General features: G+C 53.0%; 1 protein-coding gene across 9 annotated transcripts; it reads left to right on the forward strand.

The window, feature by feature from the left end:
* Window positions 1-493: 493 nt before the first annotated feature.
* On the forward strand, window positions 494-26,169 carry Slc6a12 (solute carrier family 6 member 12). Of its 9 annotated transcripts, XM_045137582.1 has the most exons (17): window positions 494-544; window positions 1,093-1,162; window positions 3,890-3,955; window positions 4,919-5,148; window positions 11,664-11,798; window positions 14,265-14,405; window positions 15,190-15,277; window positions 16,308-16,440; window positions 17,918-18,052; window positions 19,443-19,546; window positions 19,906-20,030; window positions 20,629-20,741; window positions 21,200-21,337; window positions 22,082-22,184; window positions 23,822-23,922; window positions 24,291-24,461; window positions 25,643-26,169. In XM_045137582.1, the coding sequence occupies exons 4-17, from the start codon at window positions 4,935-4,937 to the stop codon at window positions 25,787-25,789; spliced, it is 1,848 nt and encodes a 615-aa protein (XP_044993517.1). In that variant the 5' UTR covers window positions 494-544; window positions 1,093-1,162; window positions 3,890-3,955; window positions 4,919-4,934; the 3' UTR covers window positions 25,790-26,169. The 9 variants fall into 9 exon arrangements, with proteins under 9 accessions (XP_044993517.1, XP_044993516.1, XP_044993515.1 ...); XM_045137581.1 differs by lacking the exon at window positions 3,890-3,955 and having other exon boundaries at window positions 526-544; XM_045137580.1 differs by lacking the exons at window positions 494-544; window positions 3,890-3,955 and adding an exon at window positions 639-670.
* The last annotated feature ends 937 nt before the right edge of the window (window positions 26,170-27,106 follow it).

A 27,106-nucleotide genomic window follows, 5' to 3' on the forward strand; every position in this document is an offset into this window, starting at 1 on the left:
GAGCAGACTTCTCTCATGGAAAGATGGGGGCTGTCACGGACCTGCACTGTGAGGGCATGCTCAGAGGAGCCTGTCTTGGAGAAGCCCCCCGGGCACAGGGCTGCGCAAGCACACACATTCTTCATGTGACAGCTGCCACGCTCTTCCAGATGAACCCTAGTTCTCTGCTTCAGTGCTGAGCAGCGTTGCCTACCAGAGGCTCTGCCATCTAGGACCCCCTTACAGAGACCCTCAATAAGCACCAATGACTCCCCCCTAAACACTTGCGATGTTCTAGGCATGACCACGTTGTCTTTTACACAGCAACTCTGCAAGGCGCACGCTTATCCACGTTCGCAGAGTGGGAAACTGAGGCTCAGTGTGCCCCTGGCTCGCAGGCTGTGATAGAAGAGGAAGGAAGAGACAGGCACGCGGGCTGCATGCTGGGGAACTCTCTGCTTGCACTCCTGAGATGTGCAGGCTCTGGAGCTTTCTCTAGGAAAATCCCAGGGAGAAGGCAGTGGCTGAGAAGGTCTGGAGCTTTGCTGGGGAGCCACAGAGGCAGGTACTTGGTGGAAAACTCCAGCGTGTGATTCACCCTCCTCCCGTGCCCTCGTCACTGAGGCCAACTCCCCTCCCAAGGTCCTCAGTGTCCAGTGTGGGAGTTGGTGGTTCCCATGTCACTGCTCTGGTAAGAGGGGCTGTACCTTGTCTAAGAAGGAGCAGGAGTGGGGTCAGGGGTAAAGAGCCGGGAACAAAAGGAGAGAGCGAGCTCAGGGAGAGAGGACAGAGCCCCTTCCCCGGCCTGGGGGAGCTCTCAGGGGACTCCTACTGGACAGAGCCTCCCAGAGAGAGCTAGAGGGCTGGAGGGCACAGGGAGACAGAGACGACAGAGGGTTTGATCTCCTGCGGGTGGATGTTGTAATCCTGGTTCATAGACTTTTGGCCTCAATCCCTCCGATTGCTTTCCAGTCCCTTCACTTTCCAGCAAACTTGCCCACGCGCACGCACACACACACACGCGGGGGTCAGTTCCAGGGTCCCAGGACCACTAGATGGGACGGTGCGGCTGTTTCAAGAGCAGGAGGCTCATGGTGACAGTTTCTCTTCCAGGTCTGGCAGCACTCACTCATCCGAGGCTTCCTGGCACTGCCCAGTGCAGCAGCTGAGCTGAGGGGACAAGGTGAGCGGAAGCGAGCGGGGCCTGCCCCGGTCTGGAGGGCGACACCCAGAGCCCAGACCTGACCCAGCCGGGCTCGGGCAGGAGGCGCGCGGAGGATCCCGCTCGCGCGCCCGCGCGCGCGCGCGTCCCGTCCCAGGCGTGCTCAGGAATGCTTTGGTGCCAGTGTCCCCTCGCCATCCCACAAGGACAAGCCTGGGCAGCAGGAAAGCCCACCACCAATGGGGGACTGTCACCTGCCTGGGGAGGAGGGAGGCTGTTCCCAGAGGTGGGGAGGGTAAGAGGGCAGATCTGGAGCTAACGGTCCCAGGTGGGGAGGCTCCTGCCTCCCCCATTCAGCCGCCCAGGCGCCCGGAAGCCCAGGCTTCTCCCAGAAGGAGGAAGCTGCCCAGCGTGGGAGGGGCTGGGGACGGCGAGGGCCGGCCACGGAGCCCAGCTGGCCACCGGGTGTGAAGGGCTAACTACCAGGAGCCCCCGGCTTTGGGGCCATGCACACAGGTATGTGTGCGCAAGGGGACGTGACGGAATGGCACCAGGGTGTGCAGGAGTGGGCGCTGGTATGTGGGTGTGGGCTGCAGCGGGGCTGGGCAGCCTGGCAGGCGCCTGAGCTGGACCCCAGCAGGGTGTGGGGAGCAGGCTGCTAGAGCCAGGGAAGGCTTCTGTCGGCCAGCTGCAGCGAACAGAGGGCAGCGCACTTTCCCGGGCCCTGGAAGACTAGAATCCGGAGTGTGCGGCGAAGGGCTCCCAAGTTCAGCGAGGTTCCTGCCCTGGCCCCATTCTAGTCCCAGCCTGGCATAGCAAGTGGGCAACCCGAGAAGGAGCCAGGGCTGTAGAAGTGACAGCGCTTGGGAAAGAGGAGAAGTCATCTGGGCTGCTCTTAGACCACTCCTAGTAAACAGGCCAGAGGTAGAAGGGCGCAGTGGGGGTGGGGTGCGCTGGCCTTTTAGATTGGTTGTTACTGTGTTTGTGAGACAGGCTCTCTCTGTACTGCCAGGCTGGCTTGGTGCTGCCTCCACCCTGAGTTCTGGGATCACAGGCACGCACCACCACATTGGACCTCAGGCTGCTGAAAGTGACCCACAGAGGGCTGAGCTGCTTGCTTTTCAGCCTAACATTCTTTAGGCCTTTTTTTCTTTACCCACTGTGTAACTTGAATCTCCAGTGCTGCAATTTCAGCCGGCTTCCCCTGACTCACCATGGGTTTGGGACATCTCTCCTTTTCACTTAGTCTTGTTTTTTTTCCCTTTCTTTAATTTTTATTTATTTATTTATTTATTTATTTATTTATTTATTTCGGGGGGGGCGGGAGAGGAGAGAGTGAGTGTGTGAGAGGATATGTTCACACCAGGGTTCCTAGCCACTGTGAAAGAACTCCGGACGCATGCACCGCATTGTGCATCTGGCTTTACGGGGCGACTGGGGGATTGAATCCCAGTGTTTAGGCTTTTCAGACAAGCGCCCTAACCACTGAGCAATCTCTCCAGACCCCTGCTGGTGTTTTTATACTGCCATTCCAGCTTTTCCTTTGTGCCTATCTGCTATGCTCCCCCACGCGTCATGTCCCCGGTGGCCCGTCAACTGGTGCGTTCCTCTCCCCTGCCTTGACACAGCCCAAATCGTGGGCCCAAACTGGGTTCTGAATTTGTTCCAGTCTCTGCTGCCCCCTCCCTCCCTCTCTTCTTTCCTTTCCCCACCAGGTCTTACCCCTCCAGTCGGTGAGAACATCTTAGTCTTGCAATAGCTGCTAGTGGTCCCAAGGCTTGTCTTCAGTCAAGTCCCTTGGGGGTCCCTCACACGAATGCACTGGGGGCATTCCCTGATCCCAGCTACCCTGTGGCTTGGCCAGCAAGGACAATTTGTCCCTGTCTTCCACGCATCTCTCTTGTCTTGCCCTCCCAGTGTTGAGAAGGGTTTATGCTCTCTCTTTCAGGAGATTTAAGGTTCAGAGAGGAAGTGTGGGTTGCCCAAGGACGCACAGCAGGACCCAGCCCCATGCTTATTGTCTTGGTAAATTACTTCAACCCTTTAAGAAGGGTCTAACTGGCGGCACACAGGTGCTGTTCCCTCATCTCCGCCTCAGTTACTCATCTCTACGCATCACGAATCGCACCACACTCAGAGACTGTTGGGAGGATGAGATGTCAGTACACATAAAAGGGCTGTGCTGACACAGATGTTGACCTTTCGTCATGGTAATTAGCAGGTCTGGATGAACTTGGCTCCTTGTCTGGCATTTCTGTGGCAGTGTTCTCAAGTTCATTCATTTGCAATTTGTCTGGTAATGATTCAGGGGCCAGTCCACAGCAGGCGGGCCACACTTGCAGTTCTTTCTGGATTCAGGCATCACTGACTTCTCCCTCTGGGGCCAGAGCATCTCAGGCTCTGGTTCTCAAGGCTGGAACCCCTCCCACTCTCTTCCTCCTCTCCTTAGCCTTGTGTTAGAGGCCTGGGCCCTGCTTTTCCACTGGCGCCTGACTGGGTCCTCTCTCGGGGGGAGCTCCCACTAGGAAGTTCTGAGTAGGTCCCATACCAGAACCTCGCCCTGCCATGCTTTCCCATTCCGGGGATAGCCTGCACCCTCCAAGTCACCTTCAAAAATTTCCATAACCCCAGCTGGCTTCTGCCCATGTCTTTCTAACGGACTTGGGCTTGGGCTGTTGCCTGGGTTAAAAGGACCAACAAATAAATAGACTCTTCTTTCATAGAAAAGACTCCCTTGTGTTTCTCCAGAGCCCCGGAGGAACACTGGACCGTTTGGTAGACCTGGTTTACTTGATTCCCTGAGCACCCCTGGAGGTGAGGGGCAATGCACGGTATTCCCCTGACAGCGTGGGCACCTCCTCCTTGGCACTTCCCTGGGAGGAAGGCCAATGGCAGCTTCAGGTGGATCAGCTTCGTGGAGGGAGGGAGGGAGGAAGGGAGGGAGGGAGGACACAGCGAGGGGACTTCAGAGCAGTGCCTCTCCCTGCCATTGACGAGGGGACAGGAGACCCTCTCCTGGAGGTCCTGCACGCCAGAGCCTGTGGGGAGGGTAGGAGGAAGGAGTGCCTTCAGCCATTCTGAGGTCATCTCCAGATGACTACCACCCAGGTGACTCTTCCTGGCACCAGGCCCTCCCTCCATGCCCCCCCTTCTCAGTATAGAAATGCAAAGGGACAGGTTCCCTTGAGTACCTGCATTGGGCCTAGTGCCAGTCCCTGACTTCAGGTGGCCTCATTGGGAAGTCCCACCTCCTCGTTCCAATCAGGGGCCACAGCTAGCCAGCTCCCATGTTTACTCAGCCTCCATTGATCACAGCTGGCCAGGAAAGCAGTATGTAGCTGCCTCAGTGACATCTGCCCTTTGAACCTGGCAGCCTTTGGGCCCTTCTGAGTTAGAGGCCAGGCTGCTGTCACTCACAGCACACCGAGGACCTGGGCAGAGGGACCTGCTGTGATGGTGGCTGTGCTTTTAATGGCAGCTCTGCCCCTCGGGAGTCTTGGGCAAGTGGTCTGACCTGTGGAGACCTGCTGTGTTCACTGCTTTCCTGTTGCAGACTCAGTAAGCTAATATCTGTTTCCTATCTGTTCAGCCTCATGACTGAGAACAGAGTGTCATTTTAGGTAGAAAGGCCATTGAGGGCTCGGGAAGAAAGGTAATATACAACAGGAAGGACTGGACCAGGAAGGACAAGGTAGAGGGGCATGGAGGCTGTTTCAGCTCCTCCAATCCTCTCGTCAGGCTCTGCCCCTCACAATCCCACCCCATCCCATCCCACAGCACCTCCCTATCCACTATGGACGGAAAAGTGGCAGTCCATGAAGATGGGACTCCTGTGGTCTCCTGGGCCCCTGAGGAAAACAATATGGTGGACCAGGAAGGCGAGGACCAAGTGAAGGATCGGGGCCAGTGGACCAACAAGATGGAGTTTGTGCTGTCAGTGGCCGGGGAGATCATTGGTCTGGGCAATGTCTGGAGGTTTCCCTACCTCTGCTACAAAAATGGAGGTGGTGAGTTCGCATTGAAGCGGCGTGGTGGGGCGTGCCTTACCAGCTGGGCCCCTCATTCCCAGGAAGTGTGTCAAGTGGAGAGAAGGCTGTCTTGGAGCTTGAGGGCTTGCGTGGGACTGCAGCCTCACTTTTAGCCTCCATGTTACACTTTGTGAAAGGGAACTTATATCTCCTCAGGATACACGAAATTTCAATGAGGCAGGCACAGGTAGCCTGAGTTCCTAGCAAGTTCTGGCACTACTCTCCACAGATGTCAGCGGCTGATAGGGCTCACTTTTTTGTTCAGTTCCATTACGGCAGGCCTCCGTGAGCCAGCCTGTTCTAGATACTAACCAGAGCCTGGTCTGTATGTGGCATCCTGATAAAGGCAAGAAACATACACAGTATGTCAAAGCAAAGAGTGGAGTGATGGGGAGGAAAGCAGGCAGGGGAGAGTCAGAGGGACTTCTGGGTAACATATGAGTGAAGACCTGAAGGATTTAAAGGAGAGAATATTCTAGATGAGTAAGGGATGATAAGTGAATAAAGTGCAGAGGTCCTGGGGTGAAAATATAAGGACTGTTTGAGGAACAACAGGAGGCAGAGCTCCAAGAGATAGCTCCTACCATATGGAAGCCACTGAATAATTGTGTGTGTGTGTGTGTGTGTGTGTGTGTGTGTGTGTGTGTGTACTTGTGCAGATGTATGGAGGCCTGAGTACAATATTTTTTATTTTTTTGTTTATTTTTATTTATTTGAGAGTGACAGAGAGAGAAAGAGGGTGAGAGAGAGAGAGAGAGAGAGAGAGAGAGAGAGAGGGAGGGAGGAGAGAAGAGAATGGGCATGCCAGGGCCTCCAGCCACTGCACACGAATTCCAGATGCGTGCGCCCCCATGTGCATCTGGCTTACGTGGGTCCTGGGGAATCAAGCCTCAAACTGGGATCCTTAGGCTTCACAGGCAAACACTTAACTGCTGAGCCATCTCTCCAGTCCCTGAGGACAATCTTTATTGAGACAGGGTCTCTTACTGGCCTAGAACTCACAAAATAGGCTAGACTGCTTGCCAGCAAATTCCAGAGATCCACCTGCCTCACTTCTTGGTGCTGGGATTATGAGCGTGAGCCACAGTGCTTACATGTATTTTTAATGTGGCTCAAACTCAGTCATTCATGCGCGTAATTTACTGACTGAACTACTTCCCCTCAACTCTTGGAGGAATTTTGACTTGAGGAAAGATAGCTTATTGACAATATTTTCTCAGGGCTGAATATATGGCTTAATGGTTAAGGCTCTTGCCTACAAAATCAAAGGGCCCAAGTTAGATTCTCCAGGACCCACGTAAGCCAGATGCACAAGGTAGTGCATGCATCTGGAGTTCATTTGCAGCAGCTGGAGGCCCTGGTGCACCAATTTTCTCATTTTCTCTCCCTCTTCCTCTCCCTCCCTCTCTCTCTAATAAATCAATGAATACATGAAATATATATTTCAAATGAAAGAAACACAATTTTACTACTTTTCAGCACTAATAGTAAAATTAACACAGTTATGATGGAGATTGTGGTCTGCTGTATGGAATGGTCTCTTGGAGATAATTCATAAATGGAACTCATCACTATAAAATCCCTGTGACTAGTCAGATTAACTTTTTAAAAAATATATTTTTTTAATTTATTTATTTGATGCAGTAAAAGAGGGAGGGAGGGAGGGAGGGAGAGGGAGAGGGAGAGAGAGAGGGAGAGAGAGAGAGAGAGAGAGAGAGAGAGAGAGAGAGAGAGAGAGAGAGAGAGAGAATGGCACGCCAGGGCCTTCAGCCACTATAACCAAACTCCAGATGCATGTGCCCCCTTGTGCATCTGGCTTTTGTAGGTCCTGGACAATCAAACTGGGATTGTTTGGCTTTGCAGACAAGTGCCTTAACTGCTAAGCCATTTCTCCAGCTCCAGATTAACTTTTTAAAATTATTTTATTTATTTATTTGGAAGAAGAGAGAGAGAGATAGAGATAGAGATAGAGATAGAGATGGAGAGAGAGAGAGAGAGAGAGAGAGAGAGAGAGAGAGAATGAGAATAGGCACTCCAGGGCCTCTAGCAGCTGCAAATAAACTCTAGACCTATATACCACTTTATGATTCTGGCTTTAGGGGGTACTGGGGAATAGAGCCCATGTCATTAGGTATTGCAGGCAAGCACCTTAACTGCTGACTCATCTCTCCAGCCCCAGGTTAACTTTTGAATCTTTCATTTAACTTTATTCTTCTTGTACAAGTGGTATATTCAGTAAAAATCAACACATTCCAAGAAGCACTCACATTTAGAGATCATGCTGTTTAGCAACGTCTTTCTAAACCTGGTTTATACTTACTCTGATAAATGCTTGGAGCATTTTCCATGTATCACATTAGGCATTTTAAAACTTGTCATTATTAAAAATCAGTGACTCCAGAGAAACGGAAATGGGTTTCTTGGATGGGTTGGGGCTCTGCTGTGGAGACAGAGTGCACACTGACATTGGCTAGAGGAAATGGGATGGAGAAACTGCTTCTTTAAAAAGATATTTTAATTAATTTGTGCCTGTGTGTGTGTGTGTGTGTGTGTGTGTGTGTGTGTGTGTGTGTGTCGGGAGGGTGCACAGGTGCCATGTGTGGCACTTCACGTTGGCACTGGGGACTCATTTTAAGTGGGTACTGGGAAAAACTGAACCCAGGGCCAGAAGGCCTTGCTAGAAAGTGCCTTGAACTGCTGTACCATCTCCTGAGCCCCAGGTATTACTTCTTTGCCCCAGGGTCTCAGACATGCATGATGCTGGAGGTGGAGTGACACTCTCTAGTTCCAGCTGCTTTCCACCAAGCTGGTGATGAAGAGAACAGCGGGAGGTGGGACGGGAGCTTGAGCCAGGTCCTCCGTGAGACAGTGGGGTCAAGGAAGGGGCATCCTATCAGCACCACTTGGGCTCTTTCCCAGGAGCCCTTCATGTCCACAGATTTGGTAGCGATGGGTACAACCTCTTGTGAATCACAATATACTTTTAAAATATTTCATTATTTACTTATTTGAAAGGGAGAAAGACATGGGGAGAGAGAGAAAAAAATATGGGTGCACCAGGGCCTTCAGCCACTGCAAATGAACTCCAGATGTATGCGTCACCACCTTGTGCATCTGGCTTATGTGGGTCCTGGGAAATCAAACTTGGGTTCTTTGGCATTGCAGGCAAACACCTTAACCACTAAGCCAACTCTTCAGCCCCCAAAATATACTTTTAGGAAGTTACACCTGTATTTAAAATGTATGGACTTTTTTCTCTTATTTCTTCTTGATACCCCATGTTAGGCATGATAAATAACCTCGAGATGATTTAAGATGTGCTTGATAGTTGGGTGTGGTGGTGCATGCCTTTAATTCCAGCACTCGGTAGGCAGAGGTAGGAGGATCACATGAGTTCAAGGCCTGAGAAGACAGAGTTAATTCCAGGTCCTGAACCAGAGTGAGACCCTACCTCAAAAAACAAAAAAAAAAAAAAAAAAAAGATGCACTCGAGGCTGTGTGGGGGTCCCACGTAGACACTGCACTGTTTTATTTAGGGGCCTGAACACTGTGTGTTTGGGCATCTGAGGGGTCTGGAGGGGTCAAATGAACCTGGACAGACAGGCTTGCACACACCTTAGCCTCCTTTCCCTCGTATTTAACACAAAGCAACCACTGGCTTCTGGGAGTCTAGGAGAGTCCTACAGAAGAACCAGGAGATCCTGTCCATACTTCAGACACCACATGTCATGGACTTTTATGGGGGCATGATGTCACAAATGAGCACCCAAAGTCATTGTTTTGCTTTAGGCTAGAATCACTCTAACTCCCTGTGATAATAGGGCTTAGCTTCAACTAAATGTGCATGCTGCTTGACAGCTGAGCACACCTTTATGAATGTAGGTAGGGAAATGTGTTTATTGTTGGCTAGTAAGCATGGTTCTGTACAGAAAACGTCTTTCAAATGAAAAGATGGTCATTGGTTGACTATCATTTCTGGTTATAAAAAAGAGGGGCCCTCTAAGCCTGATCATCCTCAGGAAAGGGCTTATGCTAACGAGAACCCACTGCAGTTCTGTTGCTGATACTGCCAGTGCTTTGGGAGAGATCCCGTGGCAGAGGCAAGGCAACGAGGTAGAGCGGGGTAGACGGATTGAAACTAACCCCATGCTAAGGGCCCCAGGGACATAACTGAGCTGCTGTGTTCCCAGCCTGGGGTACAAGGCAAGGCTGTTACCAGGCGGCGCTCCTAGGCCAGGATCAGAGCAGCCTATCTGAAGAGAAAGCACTTGAAACATTGGTATGCTTGAAGCTCGGGAGGAAGCCAATGTAGAAAGTTCCCTACATTCCACCCAGGCCTAGCCTTGGACCTATTCCAGAGGGCCAGGTCTATGCCCAGCCTGGGGAGGTCCAGTCCTAAGCTTCTGAAGGTCCCTTATCTCCTGTGGGGTTAAAGTCCATATTCCAAGGGCAGAGAGAAGGTTCTCCCATGGGTTGGCAGGAAGGGCTTGTGGGTCATGTGCTGTCATGGACCTTCTGTAGAGATCGGCTCTGCAAGTTGTGGTATTTGCTCACCAGGGAACATTAGCACTTAAGAAAGTTCTGGTATATAGCGTGGTCTGGGTAAGTCCTGAAGCTACATGCTAAATGAGATGACTCTGAAACCACAGGACAAATGCTGCGGGGTTCCACTTGTGTGATATGTGAGGCGCACAGACAGGCAACTTCACGGAGACAGAAAGTAGACTCGTGGTTGATGGGGACATGGGGACTGGAGAGGAAGGGGAGCAAGAGTCCCATTTGGTGCATGTGGAGTTTTGGTGCAGGAAGATGGAACAGAAGGAAGAGGTGGCTGCAGGGCGCTGTGTTTTAATGACACTGAACTGTTCACTTACAATGATCAGAATGGTGTTTTATGTATTTTAACACGCACACAAGGCACACCTCAGCAATTCCTCTTTGGAAAATGTATACTAAAGAGCAAATTAGACGAGTGCAAAGGTGATAATAACTATAACAGCAAGCCCTGTAGTAGATACTATACAGCCATGTAAATGGCATGTGCATGCATATGTATGAATATGATGAGGTTTATGTGTAACATTTAAAAATGGTTGTAAAATAATACATGGTATTTCTGTGAAGTATATGTGTTTAAGACATGCAGAAGGAGGGCCTGTCATTCCAGGACTTGGTAGGCCTAGGTTTGAAAGCTTGAAGCCAGCCTGGCCCACACTGTGAGGCCCTGTGTCAAGCAAAGCAAAGCAAAGCGGAGCAGAAATTCGGAAGGCGGCTGGGGTGAATGTGGTGCTAGATCACTTCCCAACGTGCCCGCGGCCCTGGGCGGCAGACCTCTGCTGCCTCTATCGACAAGAAAAGGAGGGAATGAAGACACTCAGGAAGGAAGGGAGGAAGGGAGGAGACTCATGGAAGGATACACAATGCTCTGCCCTTCCCCTCTGGGCTTTCTCTTTTACCCCAGCCTTAGAGGGATTACATATGGTGGTCAGGGTGCTTGGGTTGTCTACCTTTGTTTCTCATCGGTACCTCAGCTTTTGCATTTTATTTTAATAATTAATTTATTTATATTTTTACTTGTTTATTTGAGACAGCAAGAGAAGCAGAGACAGAGAGAATGGGTGTGCCAGGGTCTCCGGCTGCTGCAAATGAATTCCAGATGCATGTGCCATCTTGTGCATCTGGCTTACATGGGTCCTGGGGAATCAAACCTGGGTCCTTTGGCTTTGCGGGCAGGCACCTTAATCACTAAGCCAACCCTGTCGCGCATCTTTTTTTGCATTTTTAATCTGGCCTCAGAGTTTTATCTAGAAAATGGGATGGCAACTGTATCTCCTTGTGGAAGGCTGCTGAGTGAGGGCTCTGATGTTGCTGAGACTTAGAAGGAAGCCTGACGCAAAGTAAGCGCCACGTAGTGCTGTGGGCAATGGACAAGAGTCCTGTAACCACAGGGGCACTGAGGCCAGGCAGTGCCTTTATGACTTGCTGCTCATCTCAAAGGCCTGGCTTTGCCATGGCACCTGCAGGCTGGCATCTCATCATGCCTCCGCCTCTGTGCCCAGAGGTCTTGCAGATGAGATCCTGGTGGTGGAGACAACCCTAGAAAAAGTACTAGTGAGAAAAAAGGTCTAAGGCATTTGTTTTTCTTGACAGTGTATCCAACGTGATAGTTTAACAAACATATCAAATTACAAAGGACACATGTTTTTGCTCCAAAAGTAATACATGCCTAGATTTACCAAAAACACTGAGGGGTTCCATCTCAAGCTTCGTTCCTTTCCCTCCAAAGATCGTGACCATCTCACGCAGGCTTCACACTGGGGCATTCTGTCAGCATGTAGCCAGGTGGCTCTGCAGGCTTGGGCATGAGGAAGGAGACGGGAGGCCAAGGTGCTGGAGGACCCATCTCAGGGAGGCTCTGAGGGCTGTATGCTCTGAGTGTGGCTCAGCCTCTGCCTCCCTCTCCTCTCCTCTCCTCTCTCTCCCCTCCTCTGCAGGAGCCTTCTTTGTGCCCTACTTCATCTTCTTCTTCAGCTGTGGCATCCCAGTGTTCTTTCTGGAGGTGGCACTGGGCCAGTACAGCAGCCAAGGAAGTGTCACCGCCTGGAAGAAGATTTGCCCCCTCCTCCAGGGTGAGTACTGACCTTTCTCTTTCTTGTCCATCATCCCTTTTCCTCTCCTACTCTGGCCTCTCCCTCTGTCTTGCACTGTGTGTGTGATCAGCTCTATGAAGCCCAAAGCTTATATAGCTCAGAGACAAGGCGCGTGTCAAGAAAATACAGAATTTCAGCTACCAGATTAGGCAGAGAGTTTGGAAGGAGCCCCTGCAATGCTGATGGCTAGCATCTTCTGGACCCAGCTGTGTGTCAGAGCCTCTGTGAGAACTTTGCATGCATTCGGTCACCCAGGGTCACTTCTAACGAGTACGGATTTCAGCGTAGAGCTGAGGAAAGGAGGGCCGTTGACAGAGTTGGAAGTAGGCACTTTGAGCTTCCTTTCTTCTGCCTTGCTCCTCTCTGGACTTGTGGTGTGGATGCGAGCAGTTGGGTGTCTTCCTCCTGCTGCTCATGAGTGGGCTGGGCCAGTTTCTTGGGAGCTAGTGGGTCGCCTTGTTTCTGAGAAGTCCCTTATACCTAAGACACAGACACAGTTCCTTCCTTCCGCCAGTGCCCGAGGGAGTCTAGTCACACAGGAAGGGACCAAACCAAGTGTGTCGATGAAGAGGAGGAGGGGGCAGCCCTGACTCTTGAGCAGGCTGGCTGCCTGACCCCAGCTTCAAAGAGGACAAGGCTGGTCTTCTGCTGGGCCTTTTGGGGCATCCAGGGTACCTCTCTTGGGACAGCTGCTGGGCAGAGTGAGGGTGGGTCCACTTCTGAGTGAAGGAGCTTGCTCCCTGCGAGCAGCCTGCGATGTGCTCTGGATCCTGGCGGCCGTGTAAGTGTCCCAGGCAACTGGTCCTGTCTTAGGTCCAAGCACACTTGTTGGCTGCACAGGCAGGGTTGGCACATCTGGAAAACAGGAGGTGTGTGTGTGTGTGTGTGTGTGTGTGAGAGAGAGAGAGAGAGAGAGAGGGGGGGAGAGATAGAGATGGACAGGTAGGCGCTGGGTGGGGTGAGGGGAGAGACTGTTACCTCTTCCTTCTAGCGAGGTTGGTCGCTCCCCCAGACCTGTGTGCCCAGGAGCGGCTCTTCAAGGAGTGTGCTTCTCTGCAAGGGATGTGGACGCCACTTACCACCTGCTGTCTGTAGGCCTGACTGCCCACCATGCTCGTTGTACTGGGCCACAGGACACACCCTGTGCTGGCCCACTCTGCCCCTCTGCAGTCTGCATAGGTTCCAGAAACCCCAAGGCCATCACTCCCCCCTTGTTGCCCCCTCTCTAGACCAGAGCTGCTCCCAGCCTGGACCGGCTCAGCATCCCGCCCCACGCCATCGTGTTTGCAGTCCCTCGGCAGCGGCTTGTGTAGGGGGTGGGTGAGCATCTATCTCCAGGCTCTCACACTGCGGCTCTCTGGCTGCTGCCTGGGACTGCCCCAGCAGGAAGACACGAAGACCGAAGACCGAGAAAGCTTCCTACAGGGAGGGGGAGTGTCCAGAGGCTCGTGCGCTCCTGGGGGGAAAGACTCAAGAGGGAAGGGCTCCCTCGCTCTAGGCCACCCTCACCGATGCCCCCCAGTGCTCAGTGCCAAGCAGCTGGGAACGGCACAGAGCGCTCCAGGTCGTAGCATGCCTACTGCCTTATGCCGCCCAGCATCATGCGGCCACTGAAACCTGTGAAAACTGGCTACGTGCACAGGACAGGTTTCCACTGAGGAGACCAAGTCCTTGCAGCCTCACGAGTGCCTTAAGCGTTCTGCCTTCCCCAGCACTGTTTCCCACGGTCGCTGGCTTCTGCTGCTCTTGCTCGGCTTGCCTTGCTCCTTGTACCTATGGCTTTTCACTTTACCAGCAGTAGAACCACAGAAAATGTAGGCAGGCAGAAGGCAGAAAAGAACCTGAAAAAGCAGACAGAAGTCTGATCTCTTGGAGAACCATTGACTAACTTTTTTTTTTTCTTTTTGAGGTAGGGTCTCCCTCTAGCCCAAGCTGACCTGGAACTCACTATGTAGTCTCAGGTTGGCCTCAAACTCATGGCAATCCTCCTACCTCTGCCTCCCGAGGGCTGGGATTAAAGGCGTGCGCCACCACACTTGGCCAAACCATTTACTAACTTTTGAGTGAAGATCCTTCCAGAATTTTTTTTCATTGAAATACATTTAGATATCTGTTATAGCAATGGGAGAATGCACAGGATAGTTCTACGTAACTTGCTTTTCTTAGAAAAGAACACTGTGGAGCTAGATGTGGCATCCACCTGTAATCTTAGCACCCCAGAGGCTGAAGTAGGACTGTGTGTTGTAGACTAGCTTAGGCTACACAGTGGGACCCTGTCTTAAAGAAAGAAAACAGAAGAGGAAAATGCTTTGAATGATGTCTCATACCAACAACTAGATCCCATGGTTCTGTCACTGTACCCAAGACCCTGCAGCCACAACTGACAGCCTGGTCATAACTCTCTTGCTCACACCGGTCTCTTGGGTTCTCTTCTTGCTCTGGAAGGCATTGGCTTGGCCTCTGTGGTCATCGAGTCCTACTTGAATATCTACTACATCATCATCCTTGCCTGGGCCCTCTTCTACCTATTCAGCTCCTTCACCTCTGAGCTGCCCTGGACGAGCTGCACCAACTCCTGGAACACAGGTAAGAGTGTGTCAGACTGTAGTAGGGCCTTGCCTGCCAGGCTACCCCATGGTAGCTGGTAATGGAAAAACAGAGACAGAGCACTTGGCAAGACTTGCCTCAAAGGTAAGCTGCGTGGCTGGCAGTGCTGATCCTGTTGGCTGACTCTTCTCTGGGGCCATTGACCGGCTGCTGAGGAAGCCCGGGGAACAACTGGTGTCATCACTTCACTTAGCAAATGTTCCTGGGAACCTCTCATGTGCTCAGCACTGTGTCAAGGTCGAGTAAGGGCAGGCAGGACCCTGCGCTCGTGGACTGCTGTGGTAGAAGCAGACAATTAACGAAACAGGAGCACCTCGCAATAGGTGGGAGAAACAGACTAGAGCAGCGGGAGGAAGTGAAGTGTGAAGGGGCCCGCCATGTGAGCAGCGCCGCAGGTAGGCAGAGGAGCCCAGGAGTTCAGAGTGTCAGGGTGACTGAGCGAGCAGGCCCGGAGCACGATATCCATGTGTGCCACCTGTTTGGGCCATGTGGCTGCCAGTGGAGGTTGGCGACATGTCTGGAGGAGTGGCCAGACTCACTGGAAACAACGTCAGTGAGCGTGGGTCTCATGGAACATAGGGGAGCTGTCTCACGGGCACCCTGAGCCCAGTGCCAACACTTTGGGAAGTCAGGCTCTTGGAGGAGGCTCTTGGGCCTAGGAATCCTGAGAAGCTTTGGTGGCAAGACGAGATGGTCATGGTATGAAGACATCTCCCTCCACTTGTCCCTAACTGCTACACACAGCCTACCTCGTTCCCAACAGAGCATTGCATGGACTTTGTGAACCATTCGACAGCAAGTGCAGTGATCCACTCTGAGAACTTCACCTCACCTGTCATAGAATTCTGGGAGTAAGTGTCGGGCCTGATTGTCATGTGCCAGTGGGCCCTGGACAGAAAAGGCCTGGATATCGGAGCTGTGCCAGTCTGAATGTCTGTGGTGCAAGTTTAAGATTCTCTGCATATTTCTTGGCATCACCCACCTCCTGCTCCCAGACTCACATCACTGAGGGATGAAGGAGCCTTCACACACACCCTTGCTTGTCTACCTACACCCTCATACATACCCTGAGCCCTCACATGTCCATCCAGCCTTGTGTTTTCCCATCTGCATCCACTGCCATTCCTCAGATGTCCTCCTGTGCCCTCACACCCTGTCCGGCTCCCGCGCTCCAAGTGCACCCACATATCACCTATCCACAGGGTGCTAGAAATAGCCTTCGAAGCCTCAGGAGAGCTAGCTATGAGCATTGCTTCCAAAGTGTGATCAGTGGCATCTGGTTGGCAGCTTGACATTGACCAAAGAAGTATTTTCAGTACAGAACCAGGCAGGCTTGCAGTTGACTATCCACTCTTCTGCTTACCTCCACTTCGATGGGCCATGTGCCCACTGCTGCCCTCGCGGTCTGCCTGTGTCCTCACACCAAGCCAGCCTGTACACACGCAGCCACTTTCACCCGTGTCTATGCCCTCTCACCTGCCCACCCTTGGTTGCCTGAACTCTCTCCTGTGTACACACACATCTCCACCCCTTGATCTTTTGATCCCAGCACATATCTGGCTTCTTCTCCCTTTGGTCAAGTAAATATCTCCTCTCCATCACTTGCTCACAGTCCCCATGACCTTCATTCTCTCTTTATCTCGGCACAGTTGAGAAACCTGGACGAGTTAGGAAGACACAAACACCCATGGGATTGCGATGGTTTGGTCTTCAAACAGCCGGGGACACTTACTGGGAACATGACATGACCATGGGGAGGGGGGGTGGAGGAAGACCGGACATGAGGCGTGGGAGCCGCTCTGGGTCAGGCGGCTTGCTGACAGAGAAAGATCGCCCCCTTTGGTCTTTTCACTTGATTACTTATTTTTCTCAATCCCTCAGGAGACGGGTTCTTGGTATTTCCTCGGGAATCCACCACCTGGGGGCGCTGCGCTGGGAGCTGGCATTGTGCCTCCTGCTGGCCTGGATCATCTGCTACTTCTGCATCTGGAAGGGGGTCAAGTCCACAGGCAAGGTGTGCTGGTCTGCCTCCTTGTAAGCTCTCTGTGGCCAGAGTCCCTGAGAACATGCAAGGTCCTTCTGGGGAGCAGAAAGAGCCATTCGGGGGAGAGACATGTGAGGATAGATGGAGCTGGAAGATGGCAGAGTAGGTAGACTCCAAAGACCTGTTTCTCTAAATAATGCTCAGAGCAAACTAAGCTCCACTGCCGGAGCCTACCAGGGCCCGAGTGAACCTGCCAGGCCCTGCTGACGTCATGTCTTCTGTATGCATGCAGATGTGTATCTGTCTCAGTTATGTGTGACAGGATCACATACTCCTGTGATTTGCTTGTTTAATAGCACACAAAGATGACTTGTACAGATCAGTAAACAGATCTGCCTTTGGGGGGTGAGTTGCCAATCAGTAAAGGGGTTCAGTTCAAGACTAGGCAACAGTGGGCTTGTTCTCTAGAGAGGTGTCAGACCTGAGCAGCATTTCCAGCCCGGACAGCTGAAACTGGTGCTGCCTATGAAGCTGGTGGGAACCGAGTGCTCTGATTCCCCCCGGGGCTTGGGCCATTCCCTTCTTGTTGCTGTGACCAAATATGTTGCAAGAGACTTAAGGATAGGACGGGTTTGCTTTAGCTGGTGGTTTGAATTGGTGCAGTCCTTTGTGGTGGGGAAGGTCAGTGGCAGCCATGGTTCGTGACCGTGGTTGTAAGAGTGTGAGGAGGCTGGCTCTTATAGGATGCCAGCCAGGAAGCAGAGGGCATGGGCAGGTTATAACCCTGAAAGCCTACCAGCCAGCAACCCACTTCCTCCAGCTGGGGCTCTGATCCCAAAGTTCCACAATCTTCCAACACAGTACCTACCACCAGCTGGAGACCAAGTGTTTAAACACAGAAGCCTGTGGGGACATTTACAGTCAGCTGTGGTGTTTGCCTCCCCTTGCTTGTGGCGAGAACAGCAGCAGGAATGATAATAATGACAGTGGTGGTTGTAACGACCCACCTCACGGGCAGGACAGGGCAGAGCGGAGCCCATTTCTGAGTCTCCAGAATGTTCAGGGCACTGACTGCTGCCTCAGCCATAAGCCTGGAAAAGTACAGATATCCCCACAGATCTTCAGACAAACCTGGCCACCTGACCCCCCACTGGAGAGGCAGACCCTCGGGAGCCATGCAGAGCGGGACCAGCTTCTGGATTTTAAAAACAGTCTCTGGGAAGTGGAAACTTGCTCCCCTTCCCGTCCGCCCCACAGTGTGTTCTGCTCTCCCTGTTCTCTGCCGATGCCTATCTCCCGCTGTGCTGGGGAGTAAGGCCCACTGGAATGCGTAAGGGAGGCGTGGAAAGTTTCCTGTGCGCCCTCAGCCATCTATATGAAGTTGGAAGCTGGCAGGAGCTGGGTGCAGTGCTGTCTGTCTGGGGACAGAGTTAGCTCCGGGGACTCTGGGCCACCTCCTCTAAGCTCCTCCATTTCCAGGAGTGACGGTGTCCTGTTTCCCTTCCAGGTCGTGTATTTCACAGCCACATTTCCCTACCTCATGCTGATTATTCTCCTGATCCGGGGTGTCACCCTCCCTGGAGCCTACCAAGGTATCGTCTTCTACTTGAAGCCAGACCTACTACGGCTTAAGGACCCCCAGGTAGGCACCGTGAGGGTACTGTTGACCCATATGGGTCCAAATTCCGGCTGAACTGTAATTTTGAAAGTCTTCTATTTGCTTTGGTTTAAAAGAAATAGGTGTACACTGGATAAAAATTAGATAGCGTAAGGAACTGTAAGACGCGAAGTCTCTTGTAACCCCACCACGTGGCTGTCATCTGCTAGCCGTTTAGTCTTCGTCCCCAGACTCTTTTTCTAGCTGGCGTGTGTTAACATAACTAAGATGACTATATCTAGAGAAGCACATAGTTTTCTCTTAAATTATATGAAGAGCCTTTTCCCAGCTCTGAGTGCTGTTTTAATATATGTATGATCCCTCCTTCCATGATTCATTAATTTATTCCACAAAACTGTATTGAGGGCCCAGGTACTGCTCAGGTGCAATAGAGAAACAGAGAGCTGTCTGTGGAACCAGCCGTTTCCCTGCCTCTTTTCGAACCTCCGCCTGACAGCTGAGTGGAGCGTCTTACAACTGCAGCGTCAGTATCTCCCAGAGTGATCGCTGTGACACGAAAACTCATTGACTCTCGGCTTTCTTGTTTAAAACTGTGCAGCCTACACACATCTTCCCTTATCCCTTAAATTGTCCCCAGATGACCTAAAATACCACAATGCCAGTGTTATGGAAATAGCTATTGTAGTGTGTCATTTAGTTAATAACTGTAAGAGAAAAGTCATCTATGTCAGCACAGGTGCAGTTTCCCCCCAATATTTTCCATTTGTTGGTTGGATGACCCCCCGGCCAGTGCAGAGGCCTTGATACCCTGCTTCTTGTGGGGTTCTTGTAAGACGTGATTATAATTTATACCAAATGTGGGTAGCTTTGTAGGCATAAGTGGTATCACTTTATGGCTTAATGTATTGCTCAGTACCGGTGAGACCAGACATTTCCCTATGTGTGTATGGCGGTTTCTATTTATTCCTCTAGGACTTATCTGAGCACACTTTTCACCATCCCTCCAAGAGTTTTTGGTGGCTTACTAACTAGTTTTAGGAAGTGGCCTCTTTTTGCCAGGTCACAGCTGCCTAGGCACTAGGGTAGGTACACTGGCTGATTGAATGCCGGCGACGCTTCGCTCTGTCCATCGTGGGTGCCACCTGGGCTTGCACACACCACCTGAGAGATGAGGTAGCCTGGGTACATCTGTACTTTCTAAGTGCCTCAGAAACAAGCTGCCAGCGAGTCCTGCCTGGGAGAAGGCCTCTGTGGAGAGAGGGAAGGACAAGTTACTGGGGAGTGGGATGTAGGCCTGCCGTTGCCAGGGACATGAGGGTGCGGTGGCGAAGGGCTCTGCATTCTGCTGGCCCTGGCTCTGGTCCCTGCCTGGCTCCTTCCAATCCCCTCTGCCTCTTCCTTGGGCTTCATGTAGGTGTGGATGGATGCGGGCACCCAGATCTTCTTCTCCTTTGCCATCTGCCAGGGATGCCTGACAGCCCTGGGCAGCTACAACAAGTATAACAACAACTGCTACAGGTGAGGGCGGCTGGGCTGGTGAAACACGTCTCTGAGAGCTGAGAGGGTCTGTGTGCTGGGCATGGGCTCCTGGACCAAGACCCGCTGTGCTGGGCCCAGGGAGTTCCAGGCGTTGTCAGAGGAACATCTTTCTAAGACTCAGTATTTTTCTTCCCCACTGTCTTTCTCATGGTCTGTCTTCCTCTGACATCTGATGTTTGTCTTCCCCATTCTCTCTATTTCTCCTCTCTGCTCTGCGCTTCTCCATTTCTCTTTCTCCCTTCTCTATGCTTTACCCTCTTGCTGTGTTTTGATCTCTCCTTCCTGGATTGGTCTCTTTCCTTTCTCTTCCTTTCCATCGCACTCACCTGTCCCCACAGGGACTCCATCGCGCTCTGCTTCCTGAACAGTGCCACCAGCTTTATGGCTGGGTTTGTCGTCTTCTCCATTTTGGGCTTCATGTCCCAAGAGCAGGGGGTGCCCATTTCGGAAGTGGCTGAATCAGGTAAGTGAACCTCTTCCTTCCCTGTGTGGCCGGGTCTCAGAGGAAGGGGGGCCACGGACAAATCCCCCCTCAAGAGAGGCAGTAGTCCCGGAAGCTGGGCTATAGTGATCTTTTAACTTGGGAGGGGGGAGGGGAAGAAGGTACAAAATAGGGTCTCTATCGCTGTGGAAAGAGGAAACAGAGGGGACGAGGTGGACAGACAGAACTACACTTGGCTGAGTGCATATGTGAATGAGTGAATGTCTTGCTCCCTGGGAAGAGCAGAGCAATGTGCCCATAGTGCCTCTCTTGAACGGCCCTACATGTCACAACTATGCACATTCCTGCACCCAGGAGCTCACGGGTCTACACAGACACGGGGACCCTCACAGAGACTCTATGATGCACACAGGTGCTCAGGTCCACACAGGTAAACACGTGAACACAGACACGGGGACCTCACAGAGCCTCACTGACGCACACATGTGCTCAGAGATGCCCACAGACACAAGATACAGATGCATCCAGCTGTACACAGGTGCACATGGCGCTGGGAGTGAGGAGTCCTCCATGTGCAGTGAGAGGCCTGGAACCCATCTGGCTCTTCCGTATCTGGCAGGTCCTGGACTGGCCTTCATCGCCTTCCCCAAGGCTGTGACGATGATGCCCTTGTCTCAGCTGTGGTCCTGCCTGTTCTTCATCATGCTCATATTTCTAGGGTTGGACAGTCAGGTATGGCACCTACTTTGGCACCCCCTTTCAGCTTGCTCTTGGAGGCCCCTCTGTGGTCTTTTGCTTTCATTTGGGATGGGGTGGCTGGTCCCAGGTTTGGAGAACCACTGCTGTGAAGGGGCCACCTCTTTTGGTTGCGGAGCTGTTGCTCCCCATGCATGCGCCCTCCTGCTGATGTCTGCCGGCCCTGCCCTTCCTCAGCTCCAGTGCCCCGCTCCACCCCTCTAGACCTTGGGGACAGAATCTCTCTCCCTCTTCCAGCCTTCTCCACTGGGACTCTTTGTAGCATGTCCGAGGACATTCATATCATTTGTGCCTTTGTGGCTTTCCTACCCCTGCCCCCTGCACTGGTGAGGGAGAACGGAATGAGAGGAGGCTGCACAAGGCTGTGTGGTGACAGCCCTGCGTCGGGCCAGTGGCCTGGCTACACAGCTGTCCTGTCACGCTGTCCTCCACAGTTCGTGTGCATGGAGTGCCTGGTGACGGCGTCCACGGACCTCTTCCCCCGGCAGCTCCGCAGGAGCGGGAGGCGCGAGCTGCTCATCCTGGCTGTTGCGGTCGTGTGCTACCTTATAGGACTGCTGCTGGTCACAGAGGTGAGGCCACCAAGGGCTGCCTGACTTCTCAGAGTCCCCTCTCCCTCTTGCTAGCACCACCCGCCCTGCCCTGCCCTTCAAGGCAAGGTAGTAGAGCCAACTCAGTGACATCGGTGGTAGCTGGGCCTCCTTGGGCTATGGATGACTTTGGCTATGGATGACATAGGCTGCTTTGAGCGCAAAGGGGACTGCGTAGGTCCAGGTGAATGCCGAGTCCAGGGCCCTTTGGTTTTGGTCATGGATGGCTCTAGCCACCTCAGTGACACTCTCGGGCATGGTCCTTTCCATGTCCCACTTCCTTTTCCTCTGTGACTTTGTCCTCAGACAGGTCTCCTTATTGTGATATCAAGGAAAGCTATGGTTACTTCTGGCCTGCCTTTTCCCATCCAGCAAACTTAAGCAGGAAGAAGGCTTTCTCCTGAGTCTGATAGCTATCCGGGCCATCTATTCAAGCTTTCATCTGGGAGAGAGTATACCTCAACCCAAAAGGAACAGAGTTAGCGATGCCAGTTCCCGCAAGATGGGATGTGGGGCAGACAAAGCAACACCATGACCCTCCCTTCCACGTCCTTGCAGACATGAGAAATTTTTGTCGTGAGGCTGAAGATACCTCCTGAAGGCAGGGCCAGGCGGGCAAACTCCTACTCCTACTAACTGCAAGGATTGGCACACTCAGGGCTAGGATGGCACACTTCACTCAGGGAGCGGGCTGCGGCCAGACCTCAGCTCCCTCCTCCTCCGCAGGGCGGGATGTACATCTTCCAGCTCTTTGACTACTACGCCTCCAGTGGCATATGCCTGCTCTTCCTCTCCTTGTTTGAGGTGATCTGCATTGGCTGGGTGTATGGTGAGTTGGGGGCAGGTGGCTGAGAGGTGGGAGCAAGATCCTCGGGCTGTTGAAGGGCAGGCTTTGCCTAGGCCAGGAGCCCTGGCATGGCTGTCCTCATTCCTTTTTCCAGGAAGCTCAGCTATGGCCTTGAAGCCTAGTATATCTCTCTTCAGGATAGCTAGAGCTAGGACGGAGACAAAACGGCCTTCCTTCTTCACCAGTGGAATTCCAGTTAGAGGGAAGTTGCCATTTGGTCTGATCCTCCCTGCGCCCTGATCCTCTCATTTCTTTTCCTATAGCCAAGTTACCACAACGTTGTACCGCACCTTGTTGCCACAGTGGCCAGTCCTTCTTGTGATTCTGCTGTGGCCAGTACACATTCCTTTCGTACACTGAAGAGATGACGCTCTGTGGCAGCCTGGTGGCTAGGCTTTGGCACTCTCTCATGTTCTGAGGTGAATTTTGCCCTCCCTTGACTTCCAGCCATGGCCCGGGCCCCGCGGTGCTGACGCTGTCAATGCCCGGCAATGTCGGGGGACACGTTCTGGAGTGTCACTGGGTTCTGGGCACCATGATGAGTGGGCCATGCACTATTGCAGGGAGTGCACAGCAGCTCCATGCTGGAGAAAGGGAGGCTCGGGGGCGGGGGGTGCTGGGCTGCTATATGGAGGTGCCAAGTCATGCCCAGGTCTTCCAGCTCCTCTGCAGCAGGTGGGAGACCCAGTGCCAACGTCACAAGGCTCGGGGCAGCCAGCAGAAGTGGACAGTGCATATTAGATCCTCAGGTCAGAGTACCTGAGTGGGAAGGTTCTTTTTTAGCAATTCGAAGCCTTCCCATGTGGTGTCCTCTCCGGCCTTGGAGATGGCTACTACCTCCTTTCCTTAGGCCATCTGATGTCTCCAGTTCTGCTGACTGCTTGGCAAATCTCCTTTTCAGAGAGGATCTGATAAACTCCCTTGCAGGAAGTTGGAGATGGCTGATCAGCTTTGATATGTTAGACCGCCGGTGATAGCAGGCTCTGAACTGTAGAAGTCTAAGATAGAGAGAGCCCTTTTAGAGTGGGTGGACTGTGGGCACGACCAGCAGCAAGCCAGTGGCTGGGCGTAGGAGACTCCCAGCGCCACCAGCAGTGAGTGGTTCTCACATGCGGGGCTCTGCCAGATCCAGGGCTATTGTGAAACTGAAGGACCTACGCAGAACACGTCTGTTTTCGCCAAGCACAAACCAGTGTTGCCTTGCTGGCTGTGAGCAATTCGTGGGTTGATCTCTGCAGTCTGATCTAGAGCGTGGCTCTGTTCCCTGGCCCTTTCGGGTCCGGTCTGCATTTTGTGTGATCAGCTTGAGCAGGGGGACCCTTCCTGCCTTGCTGCATGGGCTTGAACTACCTCCCCGTCCCCACACCTGTCGGTAGGATTTGACTGTGATTCCCCCTCCAGGCTCACATGTTCCCGCGTGCTTACGACAGCAAAGTCTCCATCCTTAGTTTGGAGGCGAGAGGTTCCAGCAGCTGTGGGTAGCAGCCACGATCCCTGCACCTCTTCATGCACTGTGTTCCCATTTCCTGGCACTGGTGGAGCTGGGGAGAGTCTTCCCCAAAGCCCTTGAGGCTGCCTTCATACTCTGACTCTCCACCTTTCTCTCTCTGCCTTCTCAGGGGCGGATCGTTTCTATGACAACATCGAGGATATGATTGGCTATCGGCCATGGCCTCTGGTGAAGATCTCTTGGCTCTTCCTGACCCCTGGACTTTGCCTGGTATGCGCCTCCCACTGCCCTTTCTCCCATCTCCCTGTGGAAGTCTTGGGGACCTGTGAGGCTCTTTCTTACCTGGCCACAGAGGCTGGTCTTCCACCCTCTGTTTCTGCCAGGCTCCTTACCCATTTACTTTCCCTCCTGCGTCACGCCTTCCTCACGGTCCTCTTCTCTTTGCTAGGCATTCTCTCTGTGTGTTTGCACTCAGGACCTCAGCCCCTTCCCCCCTTCAGCCTCTATGATCGATGCTGCGGGGCTACTGGCCCACCCCAGCGGCCCCCCTGTGGTCAACTGGTTCTCTGCCTTTGGCTTTGGTGCAGCCGGGGAGGAGCTCCCCTGGCCTCTGTCTCATCCTGCCCTCCCTTCCCCAGGCCACCTTCCTTTTCTCCTTGAGCAAATATACACCTCTCAAGTACAACAACGTCTACGTGTACCCGTCCTGGGGGTACTCCATTGGCTGGTTCTTGGCCTTCTCCTCCATGGCCTGCGTCCCGCTCTGCATTGTCATCACCCTTCTGCAGACTAAGGGCTCCTTCAAGAAGGTAGGTGGCCAGGGAGGTGGTCCAGTAAAGCATGTCCCCGAGGGAGGCTGGGCCAGGCGCACCCAGTAGCTCTGAGCATGGAGCAGCCCTGTGGCCACATGCCATTCAAAGGCCTTGAAAGGCCAGGCCGCTGGTTTTACTTTACTTTTCTCTCTGTTTTCTTTCTTAGTACTGGACATTGAACCCTAACCCTTGCCATGCTAGAGCACTCTTGCCATATCCCTACACCTGGACCTTCTTTTCTTAGAAGCTAGAATCTTACCTCTTGCCTATCTTGAGAGCCAGCAGCAAAGTTCTCAGTGTTTCAGGGAAAACCAAGTTCCCTGTGAGAGCCAAGAGAGGCCAAATACAGAAGCTTAACGAACACAGATTCCTTGCTCTCAGAAAACTGGTCACGTTGGTTCTCTCTGTACCAAGGCTCCTGGTTTCGTTATTTAGCATAACCCCATCTAGGGTAGCTGCTAATGGCTCCTGTGTGATCTGGGAGGGGGATATAGCCAATGACCCACAAAGATGAGAGATTTCTCAAAGTCGGATTGTCCTAAAGGTAATAATAGAAGACTCCCCACATAGTTTAAGCGAGTGGACTTCTTTGATCCTTCGACCAAGAAGGTCAGAGGAGGGGCTTCTGGCATTTGGTTTGGCCACTGGCTGGTCCCTGGGGTTCAGTCTCTTCCTGTGTTCCTGCACTTCCTTCCTGAGCCTCTTTGTGCTGCCAAGGTTGTCATACCTCATACTCACCGTAAAGTCATCAAGGCTCCAGTAAGAGCATGTGCCTTCAAGGCCAGAAGCAGCGAGCACGTGGTACCAATGACAGCATAACTGTGGTAACAGCAGCGCTACCAATAGGAAATAGGTATTTTTAAACACATGCTAGCAGTGACTGATCACTGGTCCTGCGCTGGGGAGTGTGCAGAGAGTTGTGCTCTGTCATCTGACTTTATGGATGAGGAAGGCGAGGGATTGCAGACATCGAGGAGGCAAGCTACCTAGGACTGCACCCGGGACTGCAGCCCAGGCTCTTCATACTTCTAATTTCCACGTTAGGACCTTATTTCGCATTTCAGCCAGGTACCTTCATCCACTGGTGCCTGCCTCTGTGCTGGGCTTTGGGATGCACCACGGGGGAGTGCCTGCCCTTTCCCCACATGCCCGCTCATCCCCCGCTTCTCTCTTCACAGCGTCTGCAGAGGCTCACCACCCCTGACCCCAGCCTGCCCCAGCCAAAGCCGCATCCACCCCTGCAAGGTGCTGCTGCTGGCCAAGACTGCGAGCCCTCCCAAGCCAAGCAAGGACTCGTTGCATGGGAGAAGGAGACCCACTTGTAGGAACTGTCAAAGGCCTGCTGGCGCCAGAGCCAGGAACCTGGTCGGGGGGGCCCCTCCTTCCAGGGGTAGCTTCTGCTTCCATGCTACTGAGACCTCGAGGAGCCCGGATGCCCCGCCAAAGCCACTCGGCTCCAGCTTTGTTGTCACCTGTCCGTCCTTCCCACCTGGACTCCTGGAGTTCTCCTGTGTTCGTCTTCTGTTTCTAACCCTAACCCTGACTCTGTGGGCTACAAAACCAAGGACCAGGCAGGTGAAGTGACCTTCTCAAGTCCTTACAAGTTCTCAGCTCCCCATGGACTTGCTGTCCTTGTGCTCCAGCCCATGAGCCTTTGGTGATCCCCTTGTCTCGGTTAAAAATCGAACATGGGTCATTTGCCGCCTGGTGCGCCTCTTCCTTTTCTGGTCCCCGCACACACGGGTGGTCCTGGGTGGGGGGAGGGCCCGTGGTGGAGGGGAGGGGCTCGCTTGCATTGCAGGGTTGGCACCCACTTTGGCTTTCCCTGCGAGCTTGGACCCATTGGTCTTCCTCTGGCTGTTTTCCACCTTCTCCTCCAGGGTCTCCAGAAAGGGACTGCAGGCAGATGCTTGCCTGTGCATTTAGACAGACAGACAGACACACGCACACACACACACACCCATCATCCTTTCATCACCCCTCCTCCTTCTGCCCTCCTCAAATCGTACTTGCCTCTCTAACTCCTGAAGCTCTCTGGTGTGGGTGGGTTCATGATGGGTGCTCAGGAGAGAGAGGAGAGAGCAGAACCCCTTCTCCAGGAATGTATCCTTAGATGTCACCCAGAGCCACTGTCCAGTGACCACAACAACACGATCTAGTCAGTGTAGGTTCCATCCTGAGAGTCCCCAAGTTGCCCTGACCTTTGTTTCCTGCCCCGGGGTTCTGTGGAGCTGCTCAGTTTGAGAAAGAGTCCATTGGCACCTTGGGTACCGCAGCTGCCCCCTCTCCTGGCTCAAGGCAACCCCGATCTGCCTCCCTCCACAGTGCTGCTCCATGGGCCTTGCTTGCCCTTCTTGGACCAGCTCACGGGGGAAAGAAGCCGGTCCAACAAGGGCATGCTCAGAACCGGGTTACTGTGACAGCAGTTCCAGGCTCTGATGCAAGTCCAGGATCCAGTGGGTGGGGTCAGCGTGGAGCTCTTTGCTACCATCTGGTGGCAGGAAGGGAGCAGAGCCACCATCTGCGAGCACAGCCCAGGGGCCACCCTTTCAAGCCAGGCTTAGCACCTCGCCTGCACCCTTACCCGACCCTTGAGGGTCCTGTTGAGTGGCTGAGGCACGGAAGACAACCATCTCTCCTCC

This window comes from Jaculus jaculus, chromosome 18, assembly GCF_020740685.1.
Source record: "Jaculus jaculus isolate mJacJac1 chromosome 18, mJacJac1.mat.Y.cur, whole genome shotgun sequence".
NCBI lineage: Eukaryota > Metazoa > Chordata > Mammalia > Rodentia > Dipodidae > Jaculus > Jaculus jaculus.